At 39.1% G+C, this 25,364-nt stretch overlaps 2 protein-coding genes across 2 annotated transcripts in view; both read right to left on the bottom strand.

The window, feature by feature from the left end:
- TPCN2 (two pore segment channel 2) overlaps positions 1 to 21,068 on the bottom strand; it is a 29,862-nt gene extending 8,794 nt beyond the window's left edge. Inside the window, exons 1-19 of the mRNA XM_027458079.3 lie at positions 20,855 to 21,068; positions 19,102 to 19,166; positions 17,882 to 17,958; positions 17,262 to 17,439; positions 16,488 to 16,604; positions 15,317 to 15,423; positions 14,336 to 14,408; positions 11,147 to 11,246; positions 10,771 to 10,836; positions 10,050 to 10,114; positions 6,790 to 6,887; positions 6,402 to 6,483; positions 5,152 to 5,238; positions 4,440 to 4,559; positions 4,038 to 4,097; positions 3,808 to 3,936; positions 3,078 to 3,127; positions 1,505 to 1,604; positions 543 to 614 (exon numbers count right to left, since the gene is read on the bottom strand). Of these exons, the coding sequence (XP_027313880.2) occupies positions 543 to 614; positions 1,505 to 1,604; positions 3,078 to 3,127; positions 3,808 to 3,936; positions 4,038 to 4,097; positions 4,440 to 4,559; positions 5,152 to 5,238; positions 6,402 to 6,483; positions 6,790 to 6,887; positions 10,050 to 10,114; positions 10,771 to 10,836; positions 11,147 to 11,246; positions 14,336 to 14,408; positions 15,317 to 15,423; positions 16,488 to 16,604; positions 17,262 to 17,439; positions 17,882 to 17,958; positions 19,102 to 19,166; positions 20,855 to 20,927 (1,719 nt within the window). The 5' untranslated portion in view covers positions 20,928 to 21,068. The remainder of the gene's footprint in view (positions 1 to 542; positions 615 to 1,504; positions 1,605 to 3,077; positions 3,128 to 3,807; positions 3,937 to 4,037; positions 4,098 to 4,439; positions 4,560 to 5,151; positions 5,239 to 6,401; positions 6,484 to 6,789; positions 6,888 to 10,049; positions 10,115 to 10,770; positions 10,837 to 11,146; positions 11,247 to 14,335; positions 14,409 to 15,316; positions 15,424 to 16,487; positions 16,605 to 17,261; positions 17,440 to 17,881; positions 17,959 to 19,101; positions 19,167 to 20,854) is intronic.
- A 1,464-nt stretch (positions 21,069 to 22,532) lies between these two features.
- Positions 22,533 to 25,364, bottom strand: part of NADSYN1 (NAD synthetase 1) — a 19,579-nt gene continuing 16,747 nt past the window's right edge. Inside the window, exon 21 of the mRNA XM_038179780.2 lies at positions 22,533 to 23,445. Within this exon, the coding sequence (XP_038035708.1) occupies positions 23,389 to 23,445 (57 nt within the window). The 3' untranslated portion in view covers positions 22,533 to 23,388. The remainder of the gene's footprint in view (positions 23,446 to 25,364) is intronic.

Raw genomic sequence — 25,364 nt, 5'->3', positions numbered from 1 at the left:
TGTAATCAGCATCACACGTTGTGATACATCCTTGAATCATCCATTTACAGAGTGTTATGCTGTACACATTTAACACACTTTGAACACGATGGCAGGGACTTTCACAAAACCTCATGTCCAAACATGCCAGCCATCTTAAGACTTTCTCATCTGAGAACAGTTTTAAAGTTGTTTTGCTATTTAATTTAACATAAGCAAGACAGGGTAAGGATAGAGAGGCCACTTTAGAAACAGATGAGTTTTTCTTTGAAAGCAGAATTTCCAGCCTGAGACAAGTACTTTAGACAAGTTTCAATAACCTTTTAAAGGCACTCCTGGAGGAAACTGGTAATTGAGGCACAGTCACTGCATGTTGGCCATAACAAAACAGTAGTTTGTTACGACTTTGCAAGACATGCTCTAGAGAATTAGTTGATGATGGTGAAATATTATGGTTCATAGGAATTGTCATCCAAAGACCCTGGTTTACTTTGTCATTTCCTGTCTTACAGACAGCGGTATAATAAGTGGTATGTGTTCATCAGTCTTGCTTTATGACTTACCACGAGGATTCCTGCAAAGGCTCTCAAGTTTTTTACCAGATCCAGCAATGTAGTAACAACCAAAGCCATGAACTAAAACAAAGCAGAATTTGATATGCATTACATTCACCCCATTCACAATCTTTATCAAATTATCTTTACTAAAAGGATAAACAAATAGATCAGGAAAGGGAAATATGATATCTGCACGAGATACTTAAAATGAACAAACAGTGATGTACTCTTTTTCATACGCAGCCATCATGCTAACTTTCAGGTACAATTAGGCTCCCACAACCTAAAGGGCTATATGTAAAGATCAGAACAGGGAAAATAACAATGTAAGTGCCCATACAACTTCAGGGTGATTAATACGGATGGAACAAGAAGCATGTCTATTTTGTACTTTCCACAGAAATTACACCAGGTGGATATTTATTAAGATACAAGTCCTACTCCTGATTGCAATGACTTAGTATTAAAAGAAGTCTAAGCATGGGATAACAAACAACTTCAACTGATTTCAGATTCAAAAATAGGTACACTGGTATAAATATGCAAAACTAGAAAGTGAAAAAGGGATTAATTCAAAAAAAAAAAAAAACAACAACAAAAAAAAACCTTTACTGAACTAAACTGTCTGGCAGTATCTAGTGATAGCAAGCCCATCACCTCCTGAGTATGAAGTTCTTCAAGGACTTCACATCCAGTCACCTAGTTCAGACTGAAGCCTTATGTAAGTTATGCAAGTATTTCTGGATGTTTCTCTACCCACTTTAAAATCCTAACATCAACTGCAGTGACATCAACAGAACTTCCCTGGCTTTTCAATGGAGAAAACAACCTAAAGAGAGTTTGTGAGGTATTGTGCCTACTCAGGTGGGAAAGAATCGCAAGTTAGTACACAACATTACAAAAGGCTTTAATAAAATTTATAATTTGACTAACAAAGATATCAGAAATGTGGAGGAGTAAGCAAACACCTTCATATTAGGAATGATCCGCAGGAACCTGAACACGATTAGCATGTTCACCAATCGAACCATGTCCCACAGCGATAACAAGCCCATGAACTCAGGTCTCCTAGGGAAGATGGAAGAAAATAATAAGTCAGAGAAACAGTTCATGACAGAAAGACAATTAAAGCTACTGAGCTACAGATAACTGCAAATTCCCCCAAACTTCTGGTTAATGTCTGTGCCATATTAAGATTTGTTTTGGAAAAAAAAAAAGAATTTTATTTCCTCATATAAACACTTTTTACAACCTATGACTAACTAGAACACTTTTGGGATCATCAGTATAAGAAAGAGATAAACTACAGCTAGATCAGCAGAGGGCCAACAGTATATGGCCAGGGGCTGGTGCACCTGCCCTGCCACTACAGTTTCAGGAACTAGACTTGCTCAGCCTGAGAAAAGACTGCTTCAGAGCAATCTAGTGACATCCTTCTATTAAGTACAGAGAGGTCCCCAAGAAGACAGAAGCAAGGCTGTTCAATGGTGCACAGTAAGAGGGCAAGGGATAATAAGCCTATGCTGAAACAAGGGCAGCTTACACTAGATATAAGGAAGCACTTATCAACCATGAGGACAATGGGAGTCAATGACATTAAATTGTTAGCAATTAACATCCCTATGGCAATGCTTTTGAGTAATGGGAAAAAAGTGTTCAACAATAAACGCACTGTTAGCTGTTACTTCACCTGGTCTCTTTATAAAGGACCTAGTGTAATGACAGAAGTTATCTTAATTTACAACATAACAAATATCCTGAAAAATTAGGGAGAGTCAGCATTTTAGGAGTGAGCTTGTATGAAGAGAAGTATCAAAATGTGTTTTAAGTCCCCCCCCAAAAAAAGTAAGATTCACAAAGTCCTCCAAAAGTCCTTTGCTTTCCTCTTCTGGTGTGTCTGCAGTTCACACATTTTAAAAGTAGAAATGATTACTTTAGTGGCTTTGATGATGAAAAAAGGTTAAGATAATAATCCAAGAACTGTCTGAACTTAGGAAAATCAAGACACTTTTACTTGCTATTTTATTTCTAGTACAGATTAACAGTTTAAAAATCTATGGGATTTTTCATACTAAATTTTACAGAATGAAATAAAACTCAGTCTTTAATGTACAGGGTAGGGTAAAGGGGGATTTGCTAGCTGTTTAGCAGTTCATATAATTGGGCTTATGGACAGTCTGCTATTGAAACATGAGGTTAGTAGCTCTTTGTGTATGTAGTATCAAATTCCTCTTTCTGCACCTTTCAAAAGCATAGGTCTGCTGCTAAGATGTTATTTTAGATCAGATTACAAGTAACAAACACATCCTTCTCAAAAAACACAGAAGCAGACCTCTTAAGATTTATGAAGAGATTAGATAACTTTTTTTCACCTATCCATTTTGCCTAGCCTTTGGTGATTGTAATAGCAAGAACTTCTCCTAGGTTTGGAAACTTATGGACAATTATAGCATAACATAAGTGTGCATGAATGTGTGTGTGTATTCCCCTGACCCACCCTAAATTCTCAAGAAATTGCAACAGTTAGAGGAGATTACATACCAACCAGGATGAGGAAATCCATACTCTGCGAAAGTTGCGATCTCCAAAACCTTTAGATAGGAGAAGGGAAGAAAAGTCAAAGAAAGTCAAAGCTGTTTAACTTTGTAAATTTTAAGTTTTAAAAATTACTTACATTTCTTGACAGGAAACATTTTTGAGAGCTTTAAAACACTAGTTTGACTCAGTTTTAAGCTCTGAAATTGACATATTTTTGACTAGAAATTCCTCCAAAGTAATCTAATGGTGATATATGTATATATGTATCACAAGGATATTGAATGAATTACACTAACAGTGAATTTGACCTCTTCTGCCATACCGGTTTCAGGCCTTTACCAAACAGTAATAATAACCTTCTGACACTTTTTTATTGAAAAGCGATGTTTAGCTATGTAACAGAGTTCCTCATGTGATAACTCGAAGAGCTCAATGTTTCCACGTAACATTAAAAAGGATAATTAACAAGAAATCTTACCTTTTACATTGATTTCAAAAAACCTACCTCCAAAAAAGGGACACTAAGAGTACCATTCACTACCAAAACCTTCATGCCCATGAAAACCACAATACCGGCTCAAGCTGTTTAACTCAGCACATGAAACAGTGCTGAATAAAGAACAATCCTGCTAGCTCCTGCACCTCCTCATCATCCTAGACACTGAATCCAGGAATACAGAAGTTGAAAACAAAAATAATCAACCAACCAAAAAAATATATATATATATCTTACCAGCAAAATTGCAGTCAGAAGTCCATCAAACCTATTGCTCGGGTATGATAAGTATCTTTTCAAGCCCATCGCCAAGATTTTCAGCAACATTTCCAGCAGATAGTATAGGATGAAGAAGCAGTTGATAGCCTTCACCACCACCCCCAAATAAGAAAAATGGTTAGAATTAAATGCATCAGAGAACAGCAAAAAAAAAAAAAAAAAAAAAAAGGAATACTGTCACATCTTACCCCCAAGAAGAAGTCATCTCTTTCAGAAGGCTGCTTATCGGCATCCATCACCAAAACCACCTTAAAAGACAAGAAATCTTTTATGAACCCACTGCTTTACTGCTGCACAAAGCAGATTTTTTAGCATAAGAACAGGACATACTTTACACAGATCTTAAACACAGATAAAAACACAGATACCTTAAACTTTACACGGATCTTTTCAAGCAGCTTAGAATATATTCACTAACTTCATGCCAGAATATAATCCTTAACCAAGGAGTATTGTCTCCTAAGACTGTACACTGCTAAAGCATGCAAAACACAGATACCTACCACAGAAAGTGGTTATTACAACACAGGCGAAAAGAACAAAAACGGAACTGATTTTTTCAGCACGAAAAAAGAAATAATCTTACTTACGCAGATAGAAACAATGTTTGCAAGGGCTACCACATTCCCCAAGTAGCCAAAGTAAGGATGGCCAAAGGCAAACTGCACTTGCTGCATAAAACGGGATTGGTACTCTGGACTGGGAGGATGCTGAAAAGCCAAACACAAAAGGATTTTCTGATATTTCACGGTCTAGAGAAACGTCTTTGAATCTATTTTTTACTCTGCGAACATGAACATATGGTGGAGATGCATTGTTTTAATATAGGGCTGTCACGACATGACAAATCTCTTGCATTTCATCAAAAAAGGATTTACTACAGACATACATGTTTCTCAAGAGCACTTTTTTCAGAAAGTCTATGCTGGAAGCTTACCTCTTCCTTGTTCCATCATAATTAACCTTCCTACTAAACAAATTAAACATAAATACAGCCCTCACCTATTTTGTCTGCCCAAGAAGGTTAAAAATGCTGTGAAAACAACCAGGCATTTCATATATTTAACACTACCTGGCAATCTCAAACTAATGCTGCAAAAGCTCCCCAAAGCAATGCCATTTGTGGCTGTTAGAGCAATCTACAAACAACTTAAAATCAACAACACCTAATCATTCCCTGTGTTCACAGAACTGTAAAATGTATTTAATTCTACACCTAGCATAATACTATCACTTTTTTTTTTTTTTTTTTTCAAAACCATGATCACTTTTAGTATTGATAAATAATTGTAAGGTACATACTTGCTTAATGGCATCTTTGTCTAGTTCTTCAAAGAGCTTCTGGAACTGGGCAGCAGACAGATGGTCACCGGACCATATTTTGAGTGACTTCACATGAAAGAGAAAGTCAGATCAACACCTGCATTAGATGCATCTTCAGAACACATGAGCACTCTCAGACTATCTCAAAAGCCTAGGAATACAGCTGTAATACAACCTGAACCACAAGGTATTAGAGTGAGCTTCAATATCCTTTGTTTTAATTCTAACCTGTAAAATGACTGGGATTTGTTTCACCCTTTCTGTTTTCCTGCTCTGGGATCACAAGCTTCTTAAGAAGCATGCTCTAATGATACTTGGAATACTTGCTCTAAGGATGCTTGGATACTTAGTCTCATTTAGTACTGCTATTCTGCAGAGATCCTAAGAATGAAAGTATGTTAGTTATCATCATTCTGCAGAAATGACTACCTGGAAAGATGGAATTATTTTTACAAATTGTAAAATGAAGAAGAACCTTCCATAGCATGCTAAATGCTAACTGCAACTGCAGCACACACAGCAACAACAACAACAAAAAAACACACAACTAACTAGAACTAAAACTTGGATTTGCATACTTAAATAATGCAATGGACAGCTTGACATAAGTAGAGAGCATGGTATTTATTTGCAGGCTATTCTGTTTATCCAATCCCCATCCCAGACAACAATGGGAAGCAACACACGTACACTTCCTCATTCCGCTTCCAACCTTCAGACTCGAGCCAACCAGCTGCTGGCATGTTATTACAATCGGCTCTTAACTATCACTTTCTCTTGGCAGAAGTTCATACCATATGTACTTCCAAAACCTGCTGCAATTTTGTTCTTAAAAAGCAACATTACTTTTGGATAATAGGCTCATACCATACTGTTAACTCCTGCAACTTAAACCTCCTGTCAATTTCTCTGTCCTCTGACAACTATGGCTTTGTAAAACAAAAAGTCTTCATTACCCTACACCACCTACATGTGGATACCTTCCTCTTCACAGTAACCAAAGTAGCAGCAATATTAAGGAGAAATCATTGGAACAAAAACTCTGTAGGCAAAGACCAACACACAAACAGACACTGAGCTGTGCCTCTGCTCAGGCAGCAAGAAAGCAGCATACAGGCAGCTGAGCTGAAAGCTACTGCTCCTAGACCAGTTCTGAGACTAAAAGCATTTCAGTTTCCACAGCTGTCCCATCAGACATTTCCTGGCCACCAAAGTTTTAAAGCTCCTACCCTCATGATTGCTTGCTTGCAGCGAGAATCCATTTCAACTTTCTGCAGCACTTGAAACAAGGCCCCAGCACTGACGTACGGCCTATTTAAAAGGAGACAGGATGTGCTTAGAGGATGGGCCCTGAAACAGATAGCTATCTTGATGGCAGATGGTTTTGGTTTTTTTTATTTATTATTTTTGGAAACACAGAAATAAAAAGGAAACAGACTCCATAAAAATCCCAAACAACAGGTTATAAATACTCACTTGAATCAATAATAAAATGAAAAGATAAGCAAAAGTGTCATTTTCTTCAAAAAGGGGTCCTCAGTTAATATACTAAACAAGAGGAACAGAAACCTGCTTTTTTCTGCAAGGTGAACGACAGTTTCAATATCCTTCACTTACTGTTCTGCATTAGCAGGAGCCTCTTTCAGGGAAGAAAGCACTTCAAATGCAGCCCGGATTCCTAGCCGTCTCCTGAAGAGGGAGGACTGAACTGATTTCTGTACAGTAAACACACCACAAAAGGAGACAAATTACTCACACTGGTTTAAAGAAAAAACAATTAGATAATATAAATGTGACCTGTAAACTGTTTGCCTAGTCCTCAGACAAAACCCACGGCAAGATTCAGTAAAGTCCATATCTGTTCAAATAAAATTGCTTTCATGAAGTCACAAAACTGTTTTTTTTCTCCCCCTGACAAAGTCCCCATCATTAGCCACTATATTTAGTTGTTCAGACACCAGGTGCAACCAGACAGGCACTCCCACAGTTTAAAGGAAATACTGCTAAGAGTCAAAGGCTGAAATCAGTAAAGCCCATGAATACCAGAAGGTCTTGGGGACCAGCAGAAATACCCAGCACCCCCAGCAGTTCTACATCCCGTGGTCAGATACTATACCGATCCTCTGGTACACACACACACAAATTGTGATTAGAGACCAGAAGAGACCTTCCAGCTCTCACTCCTTGCAAGAGCTCTGTGAAAGAAGGAAGGAACCAAGCAGATAAATATCTAGAGTTCAAGTAAACATCCAGATCATGGTTTATTTTTAATTCTTGCCTGCACAGGCACTTGCTTATTCTGGACACAATGGCAACTGTAGAGCTCAGGTATTCACAGAAATTCATGCCACTGTTGGACAGTCTACCAAAGAGAAGGAAGTCAGATCCACGTTTTTTTTTGTGCTTCAATTTTTCATTGCAATCACCATCAAAATCCCTATTAACTAGTTTTTGGGGAGTCAGATTATGACATGTTCTCCCATGGGCAAGAAGAAAATGGAGAAAAAAAGGGAAGAAACAGGTAGAGCAGGAAAAAACAAAAATACAAAAATTCTTTGCACACATTACATACAAAATGCCTCTCCCACAGTGGGGTGGAGGCCATTCCTTCTGTGTAATATTGTTTATGACTTACTACACAACAAACTTCACCTTCTCTCTGGACCTTTACCTAGAGCAACTACTATTTCACTTTTTCCTCAAGCCCTCAGCTCCAGTCATTGCACCTCTGAGGGAAAGAAAGTACTATAGGTCTGTATGTAAATGACTTACAGGGGAATCATACACAAAGCCAAGGTGGTTTGGTGGTTACTCCCCACCAAACCTACAGGAAACAGCAGGCGTGAGAAAAGACAAGGTGGATTGCACGTAACAGGGAACTGCTGTTCATTCTACCCTTAAGCTACAGCCCAGAGGTTTAGCTGTCAGACCAGTGCTTTTGTGTAGCACAGCCACTACCTTGAGTCAGGTTTACCAAAAGTATTGCTGTTGGGCTCTGAAGTTGCTTGAAATATGCAGCAGGAAAGTAAAAACCAAAACAATGACAATAACAAAAACAAAAATGGAGGTCATAAAACTGAAGCACTAATAGTAAGCAAAGACTTGAGAGAAAAAAAAAATCACCTTGAAATTTATAAAGCCAAAGGAAAAAAAAAAACAAAACAAAAAAAAAAAAAAACACAGAAGATGGTACCTCAGCAAGATCCTGTTGAGGAGCAGAGCCTGAGAGCTCCCCGTTTGACTGATGATTGCCTGACCAAAAATTCAGCCACATACCATCAGTGTGATAAGCTAGTTAGCCTAGCACTGTGTTAATTGTATTACTACTCTAATCTTAACTACACGTAGTAGTTAATCTACTACGTGTATTAACTGCTAAGTAACTGTGGTGCACCTTGCAAGTTTACATTCATTGCTGGTGACAAACTCGGTTCTGGAAATCTCCAGCTGCACCCACGCAGCCTCTTCCTTCCCCACCTCTCCAGTCAGCTACATGGTTTTCAAACAGCACAGAATTCATCCTCTTGTAAAAAGAACATTTTATTGGAAGTAGCAGAGATCACCTTTAATTTGATTTATGTTGTCCTTGCTTTTTAAAATACTCTTGCTTTAGCTCATTACAATTCCTCCCAGACTGTATAGCTACTCTATCTCATACAGAAAACAAAAGAGCTTACAACCTTTCCTGCTAGGGAAGTCCAGACTACGCTGCCAGCTGGAGACAAAACTGGTGCTCATAATGCAGCAAAGGAAACTACACAACTTGTTAATACACGAGAAAAAAAAAAAAACTTTTAGCATCGAGTTTAACCACCACCACAGACTGCATGTTCCTTGCACAACTACATCTACTTCGTCACCTTTTACTTCTCTGATATAGATACATGGGTCAAAAAAAGGTCATTACACCACACATCAGATTCCTATTAAACAAAAAGGGAAGCACTGCGTATGATCAGGCATCTTCTAGAAGCACACTGAAGTAGTGCACTGATGACTCTGGCATCACATGGAGTGTAAGCAGAGTACCAACAGGAATAACTACTACACCAGAAAGCAATTTGGTTTTAGCTCATAACACAAAAAGAAAGGAAGGAAGATTAAGCAACAAAGATTAGTAGTTTCTTGTCTTCTACTGCGTAAACATCTCCAGAGAATCCAAGTCTTACAGTAATTCAGTGGTTTGAAAACCATTTCAACTTACACCAGGTACCCCAGTAAAATTAAGGTTTTTACAAGGAACAGATTAGGTGCCTATCCAGATGCCTCTGACATCTTAGTTCAAAAGGCCAGGTATCTACACACAGCCTACCAGCAGCTGCTTCTGGTACAAGTCAATTACCACACTCAAATCCACCTCCGAGAAGCAAGAGACTGCCCCAGTCATTCTAACTTTACATCCACCCACAGTAAGGTGGTAGTAAAAATACTAAATGAGGACATGTTTTAATCAGCGATTTTTTTTTATTGAAGGCTTCTCATCCTGTCCTACTTAGAGAAATTAAGTGATAGGAATTGCAACAATAGCTATTAAAATAGTACTGCAGGTTTTCTACATGGAGAACAAGTTTAAGTTACTTGTTAATTGTCCTCATTCAGTTTTTTAAGTGTTGGTTTTTCTTCCTGTGACTGTCAAAGTTGCACATCTACAGAACACACAGAAGTATACAAACTGGTGATTTACTCATAGAATGATCAAGCTACAACAGCACGTACAGGTAAAAACACAGGCGTTTAAAGAGCCTTTAGTATGTTAAAAATGCATCTACAACCCGGATTGGCATACTGATTTAATACACAGTTAAAACTATAAATACTCAGGATTTCACAGTGCTAAAGTTGTGATAGAACACAGAAGTGGGGAATGTTTTACTCACCAGAAGGTATCCTCGAAACTGGTTATATATTATTGCTGTAAGCAAGTTCATCAGAAATAAGTTACCTATCGAAGAAAAAAAATCATTGAGAATTATTGGAATACATTTCTGCTTCTCAAGACGCATTGTGTTTCTCTGATTTTAGGTTGCTGGCTATTTAAATCTAAGCATTTCCACATTTTACAAAGTACAACACAGTATATAAATGTTTCTCTCCCCTAAAACGACAAAAAAGCCTTGGATAGCCACCAAAAAGATACATTTCAAGCATACTTCATAAAGCAGAAGTAGCTATTTTTCAAACACATTAATAAATGTAAGATTCACAAGCTTAACACATTTTTCCCTCTTAAGAATGAAGAAATATCAGTACATATCACATAAACACTGAAAAGAAGTTTCAACATACATAATAAATCATAGGCCTGAATTCAAAAGAATATTTTCTTCAATTTGCTTTCTTAAAATAAAGTTTAACATTGAATACAAAGTCACATATATGTTCTCCTATATATGTTACTAAAAACAAACCATTTATAAGTGCCTTCCCTGAAATTTATCTTGCAAGACACTACATTGTAACTGGAAGAAAGGCAAAAAAGAAAAAAAACAACAAACAACTTTGTGATAAAACCTCTAGAAAAATAAAACTTCCTATCTGGTATGCACAGGTGTTAAAGTTACAGTGCATTTAAATTAACGAAGACACACAGCAACTTACCTAATACAGTGAAGAGTATGAAGAAGATTGAATAAGCTCGGTTCTTAGAATACGCTGGAATCATGACTGTATCAGATTTAACAAAAAGTATTTATGAATTTTATGCTTGAGAGAAATAAAACAGAGACATCTCAATTTTTTGGTAAACAGTAAAAGCTCTTATATTGCTCGACTTCATAGCTGCATATAGATACACATGAATTACACCATGGGAAATAGAAAAATCCTGCTACTTAAGGCACAAAAAAAATCTTACAGAACCTTCCTCTGGGTGTACTAAGAGCTATCTGCTGAAAGAACAGTTACAGTAGCCTGAAGATATGCCATGATTCACTGAAAATACAGACAAGAACTATTTCCAAAACACATTGCTTACCATCAGGATTATTTGCTGTAGTTAGCAGGACCAGCAGTGATGTCAGTGAATCAGGCAAATTCCGAAAATATCCCACCCATTCCTTATCCTGCTGGCCATCCTAGTCAGAGAGATGCTCATTGTTACCAGAGAAACATGAACAATCACCAAAACTGTCTTACCAAGAAAATAAAAATATACAGATATTCTCTCACTTATCAATTTACTATGCACGCAGTCAAATCTACCATGTGGAAAAACGTAAGGCAAGCATAAAAACTAGGACAACGTGTAGGAATACAGTGCAATCGCTTCACTTATTAACTGAAAATAAAATACATAAGGAAGAACAGCAAGCTAAAACAGACACAGGAGGCTCAATACAGAGGTCACATCTAACATCTCAAATGCAGGAAGGACAACAGTGTCACAAGAAGGCAGTACAGGAATCTAAAGCCACCCTTGACTGATAGATAAAGCATCATATTTTAGCTTGAAAGAAATACTGGGGGGTACTGGAGCTAAAAGAACTCCCTAAACTTGACATCCCTTAACCTCCAACCCCTCCTCCCGCCCCCCAAAATAAAATAAATCACACAGACTAATCCCATATTCAATCTCAGTCCGCATAAAAATTGTGTGTAAATTAGGAACTGCTTGCTTTTTAGTCCAGCTAGACAATGCTGTACCTCAGCATAGGCAGAGAACTAATGACTCCTGATTTTCTACTGCAGGATGAGTCCAGAAGTATAACACAATTTGAGGATACAATACTAAAACAAACCCTGTCTATACCAAAGGATAGAAACAAAACAGGGATAGCAACACCCAGGTGACTCCATGGCCTCCTCAGTTATGAAGAACTGCCTTAACCTCCGTGTTACAGAAGACTCTTGCCTAGCTCGAGCTATGCTCAAGCACCTGAAGCTCCTAGCATACTCACTAAACGTGAAATGTCTCTCTCAATTCTCTCACTTTCCCTCTGAATTCTGAATGGAAAACTTTCAACATTGACCAAATTAGTTGTTTGCACAAAGTTATTAGCATTGACTGGAAAGTAAGTGTTCCCCTTTCTCTCCAGTCATGCCTTCACGTTCGTGGCAGATCATGTTTGATTACAGTCAGCTCAAGGTCTGCACAGAACACAGTTTTAGGTTCCTCTTCAATAAAGTACGTGAAGACGTACTTAAAGCACAATTGCAAGGACAGCCCTCATCTTCTCTAGTTTTACAGGAAATAAAAGATGTACACAACTAACAGCACACAACATAAAATGATACAAAATGACCAGAATTGGTACACATTACAGGAGTTATTAGGCATACAGAAAATATAATTGATCTATCTTGAAAAAAGATTGGGACATAATTCAAAATGCTTTGTATGGTATCAATGAAAACATCACACAGAGCTTAAACATCCTGGGGGGAAAAAAAAACAAAAAAAAAAAAAACCAAGATCAGTGCTACAGCACCCAAAAAATATTTGCAATTACTCTGGTGACTACAGTCTTCAGAAGTATTTTGTGGCTCAGTGGAAAACATCAGCTGATCTGCTGAAGCCGTGATAGCATCAGGGATTTCCATCAAAGACACACTGGGAGGCACAATGTGGATAATACTTTTTTTTTTCCCCAACAAGTACTGACAGCTAAAAAAAATATGCAGAGTACAAACAATACAAACATGAATCCTGCAGTACAGAGTAAACAGACAAAATCTGCTGAGAAGACTGGCAAACTGTACCTCCAGGAGAAATATGTAAAACAAACAAACAAAAACAAACGGAAAACTAAAGGCATTAATTTCATTATTGAATGTACTTCTAGGACATCCTTTGAGTATTTTGCCTTGTTAGATACAATTGGTTTGTATGGGTATCAAGCCAGAAATCAAAAAAGAAAAAAAAAAAAGGATCCCTAGGTTGTTATTTTTCACCTAAATGTATAAAATTGACTGATACAGGTATATTAAATACATTTCCATCCGCATTTCCATCCGGGAAAGCTTATAATGGAAATTAGATGTGACATAGAAAGATAATGCTGGATATACTGATTGCAACTAAAAAAAAGGGAAAAGTAGAGCTCTGCTTGTAATTCCAGATATTCTATAACAAGAATTTAAGGAATTTCCTGACCATAAGGAAGACTAGAAGCAAGCTAAGTACAAATTGCAGCAGGAACTAAGGTTCAAGACTGACTAAGGAAAGGACTAAGATTACTGAAAGAAGTGCACAAGTCTTAGTGATCATACAAATACATTTATGGAAGGCCCTAAAAAATAAAGAACATGAAACCTGAGTATGATACATTAAGATACAGGAAGGTTAGGAGAAAGAACATACCAAGAGCACTGGAACACAAAAGTGATTTTAACCACAAAATTTCAAATCTGCTTTTGGGAAGCAGGAAGAGAAATAAGACATAGGAAGAAACAAAGATCAAAAGCCAAAACACCAGAGAAATACAGGCAAAAACCTACCAAGGCAATGACAGGGATACCAGTACCGTAGATAAGATATGAAAACATGGAAGAAAGTAAACTTAGCAAAAAGCTAGATAGGGAAAGGAAAAGAAAAAAAGTAGTGAGTGACCATACAAACAAAAAAGCACCAAGATTAACAGCTTTGGACACAAAACAGTATTGGCACTTTCAACAAAAGCAGAAAAAGTAACTCAAAGGACCAAATTGGAGAGTTGTAGTAAGAAGCTGCTTGTATGAGCAGACTTTAAACTTCTCACCTGTGGTAACAGCATCAATACCAATAATATGTGGGACCATAAAAAAACAAAGATATCAACCACATTTTAGCATGGAACCATCTAACCTTGCTCTGAGCCGCAGAGCTAAACTAATAAAATAATATGGCAAAGTGCAAAGTTGCAGTTGTGGAGTTGTAAAGTGTATTATCATTTCAGAAGCAAAGGGAAGTCTGGAGAAATAAAATTTGCACTAAAGATGATGAGATTTTAACACTATACTAAGAGCCTTCTAATGCACACTTACATAAGCAGAACTACATAAGGGTACTATTAAGACCTTAAATCTCTCTAAACAGACTTTAAACTCATCCCAGCGAGTCTGATGAGGTAAAATGACCTTTCCTGGGGAAACAAGTTTCACCAGTTTGATTAGAAAACTAGACACGCAGCAACATGAGTAAGAAAAAAAAGCAGAGATCTATCAATGCACAAATATAATTGGTTACCTTTGTTCGAGCAAACAGCAGCATGGCAAACATGGTAAAGAGAGACAGATGAACAGCTAGTAGGAGAACAACGCTATTGGAAAGAACAGATCATAGACATTAATATCATTTTTATTATTAACATCTCTTGTTAAAAATGTAAAAAATATGCCATGTAAAAAGACAAGGATATTTTACATGGCATATTTCTTAAAACTACACGGAGATAACAGATCATCTAAGCTTTGATTCAGAAGAATCACTTCTTCAGGACACAACAGTGTTAGCTTGAACAGTTCTGAGGTCAATGAGAGTTTAACATCTCTTTTTTTTTTTTTTTGTCTGAAGTTAGAACCATATTTTGATCAGAGGATACAAATATAACACCTTGGTTTGCATAGGCCTTTGACTTTCCAGGATGCCCTGTGTGAGAAGTAACAGGCAAGGACAGCAAGATCTGTAAGCTGTATGTAACACAACCTATGCGAACAGGAAGAACGCTCTCAAGAAGCATCATGCTGTCTGGTTGCCATTTCACCAATGGCATTTCCAGTTCAACATTTCTAATGATAAGATCTAACATATATTTTGCTAAAACCATTTCGAAATTAAAAACCTGAAGTAAAGCACTCTTTAAAAAAAAAAAAAAAAAGCATAGTATACTTTATAGATACAAAAGTATCTTGTTGTGGGGCACTCATGACTGGGAGGCAAGTACCCATAACTCTTACAAAAGGGCTGTACACAACATACACAGAATAAAAGAACTCCACTCAATCAGACCTTATATGTCACACACACCATCACATCACATGCATTTTAGAGAAATTTTACAGACTAAAGGGGCCAAGAAGTTACCACAACTTTCCATCCATCACTACCGGATCTCACCAACCACTTTCCTAAGGCCTCAAGAAGAAAGCTGCTCAGATGTCACACCCCAGAATACCAACAGTAACGACATGCTTGCTCTGCAAGGATGTTTTCTATGCTATTACCTACCTTGCCATTTCAGGCAATGTGCTGTTGATACTTTTTAATGTTTTCTTCATCATTGAAGAATTCTGAAGGAGAAAGAAAGGACGAAGAATTCTTCTTATTCTCACAGTCTGCAAAAAACAAAACAAGGGATCACATGTTGAGTTCCCATAAGACTTGTACCACAAACATTTTTAATGTAGGCTTGTAAAAAAATTATGCACATCAACAAAAATCAACAGTGTAACACAAAGGGGCTGTGCTCAGAAGCTGAATCTGTCCCTCTGGTGTTAGAAAAGGCACAAAGAAGACTTTATAAATCTTAAGTTGAAGGAATGATAGATTGCTTTAAAAATGCACACTGAAGTTTCAGTAACTTCACCAGACCATTAATTATAAACAATTTAACTTTATGTAACAAGAAGGTCGAGAGATAGCATTTTCCTATTTTCTGCCAAGGTCCACTTCAAGAGTGAGTACCAAGAGCAAGCTATTTTCAATAGAAATAGATACACATTTCGAAAGCAAATGATTTCAGTGTTCAGGTTTTTTTCTGTTTTTTATTTTATCACAGGCTCTGCTTATTACACAGCCTTTCCTGCCTCTGACAAAACTCACATAGGTGATTGTCCTGATTTTCCTTAACATAACCTAAAGCAAGGAATCTACTTGATTTGTACATTCAAGACGCTTTCCAGACTTCAAGTTATTTCTGTTATTTCTGACTTGCCTGCTACTTCAAGTATTTCAGCATCTTCCATTTTAGCATCAGTCTTCTCAGTGCCATACAACAGCAAAAATCCACCCCTTGGTATTGTAACCTGCTGTTCAAGCTACTTGTCCACTACCGTGTCCAAAGATTTTAGAATCACTTCTTCTAAGGCACATTTCCAACATATGCACAATCTTTAGCCTTGACAGTTAACTTATTCCAGCCATATTATATTTATTGTGTTTGAATAAATGAAAAGGATATAAACATCTAGCTAACTTGAAGAAAAACGTGTATAGGCTTAAATAATACATTCTTTCAACATTTTAGGATGACCTCTTTGTTACTTGGTCTCATCCTTGTCAGCAGTTCCCAGGGGTAACACATGCCCTGATCAGTATCCCTCAGCAGCTTCTCCTCCTCTGCCTCTCCCCACATCTATGTTGTTGATGGTTTCTGCAGAAAGCAGCAAGCAGTTCTTACCTCTGTGCAGACGAAACTCAGTGATACAACCCAGTCAGTAAGGGAAACAATTAATGTCAGGATATAAGCCATCAGCCATCTATTTTTCCAAAACTCTTCCCATCCAACTAAGTAACTCTGAAGGGAAGAGGGAGAAGAAGAAAAACCACAACTTATTTTAACAATAAATTCCAATACCCTAACAAAGTCAGCACCAAGCGTTTTTCAAGTATTCATAGTTCTACAGTAGTGCTCATAAAGAGTTCCCTGAAATCCACGTTGATCACAGAATTTTTCTATAATAATTAAAAAACATCAAGAGAAGAGAGAGGTGAATGCAAACCATGTGGGAAGAATTCTTTGCATGCAAGAAAAAAGTCCATTTAGTAACCACAAAAAGATCTTCCAGAAAGAAGGATCTAAAGAACAGTTCTGTTTGGTTATTATGTATGCCAATTTTTACGGCCTAGAACAAGCAACCAAGCCAAAGCCATTGTATTCCTAGTAAAATGAATTTTATTTACTCCACACAAAAAAGAGTTTATATTTCTTAGGGAAGTAGCCATACATTTTCTATTAAAAAACAAACAAACAAAAAGTTTTTCGCTAAAGCTGCAGTAATTTCTTCTAAAAGAGGGACTTCAACACTGCAAGCAATCTCATTGTGAAAATCCAAGATTGGAATAACACTTCTCCAACCTTTCTCCCAAAATATAAAAGCAACACTGACTAAACCTACTCAGCTGACCAGCACACATAGCATTTCATTCAGTGGCAGAGAAAAGCAATGCTCACCTTCACAGACACATCAATCATGAACACGAGGAAGCAAAGCAGCTCGATGCTTTCTGTTAGGCCACATGGAGGATCCCAGGCAGGAAGGCGGTATCGTACATCTGATGTGATAGTAAGCGAAGAAGGCCTTTCAATGAAAGCCAAAGCCAGGATTATAGTAATGGTCAAGCTCAAAATGCTGTTTGGGTAGAGATGAACAAAAATAAACAAAATGAATAACAAAATATTTACAGTCAAACAATTTTCTTACAAGAAAATCAAGTTTTATGAAATCATCTTTAACTCAAATTGGTTGCACCATAACACAGCACCTAATTAGCACGATGTTGTCTGCATTACAATAACTACTGCTGACAACCAAACAACCTTACGTTGTGTCGTTTTGAAACTGACAACAATCTTATTAATATTTAGTACAGTTAGAAATAGACATTTAGAAAACTTTTTGTATGCCTTGTTGCTTTCCACTTCTACCATGTCCACGTGTAGTCACCCACTTGCTTCCTACTATAAGTTCTTAAGGATAAGTGCACAATTATCTAATTATTTAATAAAAATAACACACAAACACAAAAATCAGTGTCCTAAACTAAAAATCAATAAGAATAACAAGTTCTCACCATTGGCAAATTCTTGAATAATACCACCTATAAAGCCATAGGGATTTAGAGTCCACACGGTGGTTTATAGATCGATACTGTAGGGAGAAAGCAAAAAAGGATAATTCAAATATTACACGTGGTCTGTCTCAAAGACAAAAATATACTTGCAAAAATAAACCAAGCTCTAATCAATAAGGCTTAAGACAAATCCAGTTGGACAATAAGATAAAGAAATTATTGTACAAATTATTATTAAAATGACACTCACTAATGAGTGCACCTTAGCTATAGCCCACATATGTGCAATGGGAACGATTCTACTGAAGTTTTCCCTAATCTAAAGATTGCACATTTGATCGGATAAACAATCAGCGTGACAGTTATCTGAAGCAAGCATTATCCTCATTACATATAACAGCATCCGTAATAATTCAGTGCGTACTGTTCTATATAATTGTTACAGAGGCCCAGACTTTTGGTTCACCTTTCTTGCATTCCTTCCATTCATGGATCTTCTTTTGTCTTGCCCTCCAAAAAGCCATAAGATGCAAACAATTTAATTCTGGAAACAGAAGACCTCAACTTCCACAGCCCCCCTGGGCTGCTCTTACTCTGCCTCCTCCAAGTAGTAAGTGTCAGAAGGGTGTGCATGCATTCAATATATCTGAACTCCTGAAATCTCCCAACCAAAAGAAAAAGGGCTGCAAAACTGTCCTCGAGCATTCACACTGTCCATGACTAATAACAGGAAGGCAAGAAAATTCAGAAGTATGCTGTGACAGACACAGACAAAAACGGAGACTTGCACAGGCAGTAAGCTCAGCTAAAGTTCCAGCTTCTTGCTTAAAGCCAACCTCAAGCTTTGCCAACTCTCAAGCTTTGTAACCAGATTTAGATGCAAATAACAGGGTTTGCCCAGATACTTGCTCTTAGCAGTAAGGGCTTTATTAAAAAACAAAGCACACCCACCCACAAATCAACATAATCGGCATCTGCTTTGACAAACTTAAGAAGACACTAGTTCAGCACAAATACCCTGTGCAAAAACATGCACAGTCCAGGCAGACATTCACTGAAACTTGCATACCACAGGAATCTGATATTCTGATTTAGCTTTGTAAAACAAGACAATGTTATGTGGAACTTGCCTGAACAACAACAAAAAAAAACAACTTGGAAGCTATCAGAACACATGACAAATACCCAGCACGGAAAGCTAACAAACAAGTTGTATTTACCTGTATCGCGTCTTCTATAAATACTACGGCTTGGTTTATATAAAGGTCATTATCCGATCCAGTAGCTATAACGTTAAAAAGAAACAAGAATTACTTGCTGCATTTTGGATAAGACCCGCAGCCTGCTTAGTTAACAGTTAACCTGAGCGAACAGAAGCTGCGCAGCCACGGTTCTCACAATAAACAGCACTGTATAAACACACACACGCTGAGAAAATACGGAAAGACAACTCCTGTCACGTTTGGCAGCACTGGGCATTAAATTAATAGTAATAATAATTTCAAAGCACATCATTTACCTGCCTTTATTTTGCAAAAAGTTTCGCTCTTCCATTTAGCTTAAGTAGTTACGTTACGCTAGTAAATAAATAACTAGCGCGAGGCTGGGATAATTTTTATATGGAGAGAGAAATCGTAAGTACCGTGCATTGTATTGTATGACCTTACATCCTCATCAGTCTCAAGAAAATCACCCCTAAATGAGACAGCAAAGATTTATTTCTATTTAATGGAGCTTTAACAATATTATTCTTTGATAAAGCGGGGATCCAAGCTGGAAATATGAGCCACTGGCATTCTAGACTCTTATTTTGTTTGTTAAATGTACTAAGGTTTAGATTGATGTTGTTCTCTCCAAAGCCAACAGAAATTTGTCAGAAATAAGTCCTTTAAAAAGAAAAAAAAAGTCCCAAGAGTTATTATTGCCATAGCTAGCAGATCGGAGTTCAAGACATAGAAAGAGGTAAAAGTTCACAAAGTGAAATAAAATATTGTAAATTAGTTTCCATGCGACGTTTCAAAACCCATTCCTAAGCCTATATGAAGACATGCACAAAGTTAAGAATAAAGGTCAATCGCTCGCATTCGCTTGATTTATGACCTGTGAATAACTAACCTGGCAATTAACCCAACAAGACAGGCAGTTAAAGCCAACTTATGAGGAAGAGTCTCCTTCAGAGAAAGATTAGGGGACTACAGACATAAAAAACACTGCTGGTGTCACCTTCCCAAGGAGGGGGTGAGGCTGAAGGGGCAATTCGTGCCAGGCCAGGGACCCCGCAGGACGCCTCGATCCCGTGCGCTCCCCGTGCTGCTCATCGAGCAGCGCCAGCAGCACCGCTGGTTTGGGTCCCTGACAATTATGTTCCACATGATTCAGCAGCACCACTTTCTGCAGACAGCTTCCAAATGTCACCGTTTATGCGAGCACAAGCCAGGCTTTTGTACCGCTTGCAACTCAACCCGCAATGTGAGGGAAATGGCACATAGGCGGCGGCGAGCAAGGTTCGTGCTGTCACGTGCAGGCAGATTTTATCCTGCTGGAGCCTCGCCGCGGCAGGGAGATAGGAATAAAGTTGTTTAAAGGCACAGCATTAGCTCACGGGTACGAGGCACAGCAGAAGCTCCGCGTTTGTGAAGCAGACGCTTCAAGTTCAGCGCTGACCCCAAGGATTTCAGAAGGGCAGGAGCCGAGCGACCTCTTCGCCCTAACGCACGGAAACTCCCAAGAAGCGATGACTTGAGGCAGTTCCCGAATTATTTATTTGTTAAAAGGTCATTCTCCGCGCTGGCTGCCCGGACGGGCGCTTGTCCCATCCCGCCAGCCCTCGGTGCCGGCGAGCGGCGCTGAGTCACAGCGCGGCTGAGGGCAGCGCGGGGCGGCCCCACAGGAGGAGCCCCCACAGGAGCAGCCCTCAGGGGGGCTCCACAGCCACGCTCCCGCCGCCCCGGCCGCCCCTCGCCCCCCGCTCACCCTCCTCGGCTCTCCGGAGCCAGCTCCGCGGGGGCAGCAGCGGCTCCGTCTCGGCGCCGGCTCCCGCCTCCATCAGCGGCGACTTGGGCTAGGCTGGGGCTGGGCTGCGCTCCGCCACCGGGACGGGGCGGGACGGGACGGGGTAGCAGCAGGGCGGCCGCCCTCGCCGCTTGTGACCGGCGCCTCAGGGAGGAGCCTCGGCATAGCACAGCCCCCTCGGGCATGGTACAGCCCCTTCGGGCACGGCACGGCCCCGTTGTGGCGGCCGCAGCCCGGCAGCACCGCCCCGAGCCCGCCGCCCCCGGGCTGAGGCAGAAGAGGGCGGGAAGGGAGGAAGGGGCGGGCGCCGCCTCCCCCTGACAGGGGCAGCCTGAGGGGGAAAGGGGCGATGCGATGCGATCCTCATCGCCCTGCGGCTGCCAGGGCGCCCGCCGCTACTTCCCCTTCACACCCCGAGCGGAAAGCGGTGGTAAAAGCGGGCCAGCTCTCACCGGCTTCACCCCCGTGCAGGGCTGGGGTAGAGGGGAAGGGCCAGCCCTGCTCAAGGCAGGCATGGCAGGGCTGCTGCAGGCGCCTGTCAGCACGGCCAGGAGGAGGTGAAGTGCCATTTGCACAACCGGCCTGAGTGCCACTGCCTAGGGAACTTGGTGCCCTTCTGCTGGCTGCCTGAAATGCTCAGGGTAACCACAGGGTCAGGGGGGCACGGAAACAGCCTACTGCTTGTGCTATTGCTGACTGGAAAGAAACCATTTCCTGCTGTGTCTGGCTGGCTAGGGAGGGAAGCGACAGCTTGAGGAAGAAAGCAAGCAAGACTTGGGATGTGCAAGAGGCTCCCGCTGAACTCCTGTTCAAAAGTCACCCCTTACCTCCAGCTTAAAGAATTGGAAACACCCAACTACTGGAAGGTGAATCTGAGCTGGGATTTTCCTTCATGTGTGTCCAATTTACTTCATCAGTGTCCAGTGAGGTAAGTTAATGATGTATTTAAACCAACAGCATATAATAACCCTACCAAAAACAATGTAACATCTTTAACTCCATGTGAATCAACTCTCCTGTCTCTGAAATGTGGAAAACAACAGTGGAGAACATGACATTTACCAGACATTTTCCATTAGCACAATGTACAGCTATTTTAACAAAAGTCTAGCTTGGTCTAACCTCCCCTGCTGTAGCAGTTACAGCATTGTTTGCCCAAAGCCTCACAAATTCATTTTTAATTTCCTCTATTAAAAACACATCTTTCAAATCCAATGGGGGAAAAAAAAAAAAAGCAAAGGAAATGGCCAGACATTAAATGAACAGAAAAGGGACTCACATAAAAAATGGTGCAAGGATAGGCCTGTTCCTTTATTTTTCCATAGCTCTGGACCATTAAAAAGATTAATGAAGTTGTGAAGTTAAAATAACTTTTTGGAAGCAGTAGGTGAGAGGATGGTAACACTAACTAAACTCAAAGCTCACTTCATACTTCCTTCTGCAAAACCCACTCCACTTCCAGATGTTTTACACCCAGCAAACTTGATTCCAACAGTAAAATGATTATGTAGGCAAGTCAAACCATTCACTGACTGCATAGTCATTGACAACAGACTTCACTCAGTTCCTGGCCAGTCAGCACTTAAACAAGTAGGAATAGCAGTAGCGTGGATAGCACACTTGTGTTTTCTTTCCAACATACCATGAGCCAGAAAACATTTTTTATTTCAGGTAAATTGAGTTACACATTAAAAAATGTCTGACACCATGACAACTTAATTCAAAATCCTTAAAGTCCAGCTGAAAAAGAGTGGCAACCATTAAACAGTCCTTGAACATTTGTGCGAAGTTGGTATTACTCTTCTGAGGAAATTAAATCAGAGATTTTGAAATGAATTGCCTCTAGTTACACAGCAAGTAAATGCAAAACAAAAAGCTGAACTCTAGATTGGATGCCATTAATAAGGACGTTACCAATATGCTTCAAGTTGGATATGCTTCCGCTACCTTGTTCAATTAATCCTTACACAGCTATTCAAACACTGGGACAGTCTACACAGCTAATGCTAGATACATAAAAGCCATGTAAAATAAGAACTGAGTAAATTATTACTGTAAAATTACTAGTTTATTGAAAAGCGAAATGATCCCCCCCAACAGCACATGCCAGAACCGTCATGGTTTGTTCTTTCAGTTGAGCATTGCTAAAAATCATATCCAAGTCATTAGAACCAATCAGTATTTGTATGCATATACACTTTCACAAGACTCCCGTGCATTTATATTTGATGGGCTTATCCAAATATTTTCAATCAATTGAAGTAGCTACTGAAAATCCTTAATGAATGATTCTTTAGACAAACTAGGGTTTAAGTGTATTGGGAATAAACCAGAGTCAATCAAAAAAAAAAAAAAAAAAGAAAAAGGACTTGATTATAAATACCATTTACGATGGTAATTTCCACTGTTGTTTGGGTCATCTCTACATCATCACAGTATACTCTAGTTTTGAACATCATTTACCAAATTAATTACCAGCATCAAACGAGAACAAATCAGTCTTCGACATCTTTGACTACAGAAATTTCTTCCTTTTTTTCCAGATCAGACACCTGTAAGTTAAAAAGAAACAGATTCAATAGTATAATTAAATTAAGTTGCATTTAACATCTCCTGTATTTTCTGACTTCCATCACAAGTCAGTGTAGAGCCCAGATTTATCAGGAAGTGACAGTGGGATACACTCCAAGGGACAACACAGCAGTACAGGCTCTGTTAGTTGCAGTCAGAAGAGAAAGCCAAACTTTCTCCCAACCCACCCTCTCAATTGTCCCCACCTGCTTGCTCTCATCCATTTCTAGTTTTCTTCATTGGCTGACAAAGGAGTAAGACAAGTACCCAAGCCACCTCAGGGGAAGTCTGGATAAATAGAAAGGGAAACAAGTCTGTCCCTTTCAATGACAGCTGACATATCAGATCAGGCCATAAGCTGGAACCCTGCTCTTAACAGAAACTGAAAAAATGAACACAAAAAAATGCTTCTTGTGCACATGCACACATCCTTCTAAGACTGACCTTCACTGTTCCTGAGACTTAAGAAGAGAAATCACATTATGGTTAGCGAAGCTATTGTTAAGGTTAACAATATAAATAGTTTCAGAAAGGATTCCACAAGCTCATGGGGGATATCACAACAGCAACAATTAAATATGATAGTCTGCATGTTTTCTTCAGCTCTGGAAAGCTCAGTTTTATGTTCCCAAAATCTATGGAGAGATATAGGGGTGGGAAATTATAATACAAAGACACTATTCTTATGTTCTTCCCTCAACATCGGCTGCTGGTTGTGAAAAGGTCACACTTACTCAAACTGGTAGACATTTTGGATTGAGCAAATGTGGCTATTCTTGTGGTATGACCAGTAAGCACTGGGAAAAAAAATTAATCAGAAGACAGACTGCAGATAGCTAATCTTTGGGGATGGTTGTGTCAGCTTCCTTCTGAGCTATGTCACTGTTTGGTCAAATTTTGCCAGCTATTAAAACCTCAATGAATATTTTGACTATTAGAAATTGTTGCAGTACATGCTCTGGCCACATAACCTTTACCCAGCCATAATTTGATACTAGAAACTACAGACAGTGCCACTGCAGCTCCAAGGGTTGATCTAAACTACTAGAAATTTCCTCACCCAGGTGGAGCCTTCAGCCAAGTAGAGCTGACTGGCATTAGGACTCAAAGGGCCGATCTGGTAATTCCCAGCAAACACAGCCATCTAAACCTCCTTGTCTTTCCACTGTTCCTTCTACAATAAATACAGAGGAAATTTTGCACTTTAAATAGAGTGACCGGATTGGCTTGATTACCCCATGAAACACAGGTAGAAAAGTATTTTCCACAAATCCAACAGATTTCTCTGGTGTTAGCATTCAAATCAGCTTCCATTCACAAATGACCACATGCGCTAGAATGACTCTTACAGGAAAACCTGGTGTTGCCTAAATAAAGATGTTTTCTGGCAGAACCATGTCATTCAGAGTTTGCCATGTTTTCACAGTCCTGCTACTATACAAACATATAAAAAAAAACAAACACCGTAACTGCAGATTAAGCACAATTACCAGTGAGACATTGTCCTGGAGCAATTCTCTTCAGAAGTACAGTTGTGCTGAATATGCATAATAAGTGGAAACTGACAGCATTCCCTTTCATGAATAGTACAGATTTGACTCATTACTGCAAGTCATTATTTTCCAGCCTTGCAAAAGGCTATTCACAATAATAAGTTATCAGTTCAAGTTACTTCTGAAATACTGGTGCTCAGATAACAGATTATTCCCTGAACTCGACTCCTGATTTTCAAGAATAAATTGCAGTGGCTGATACTCTTGCAGGCACAACTGCTACTACATACAAATCGAGCTAAAGACTGTAGCAGTATCCTGAACCATTAAAAGATCTTGATCACATTTTCTGTAAGCATTAAATAATTACAGGTTGGTCCAGACCCTTCAAAAATATTTTACTCAAC

Source organism: Anas platyrhynchos, chromosome 5 (genome assembly GCF_047663525.1).
Source record: "Anas platyrhynchos isolate ZD024472 breed Pekin duck chromosome 5, IASCAAS_PekinDuck_T2T, whole genome shotgun sequence".
Taxonomy (NCBI): domain Eukaryota; kingdom Metazoa; phylum Chordata; class Aves; order Anseriformes; family Anatidae; genus Anas; species Anas platyrhynchos.
The sequence above is the reverse complement of the archived record's forward strand: the minus strand, read 5'-3'. Positions and strand labels throughout refer to the sequence as shown.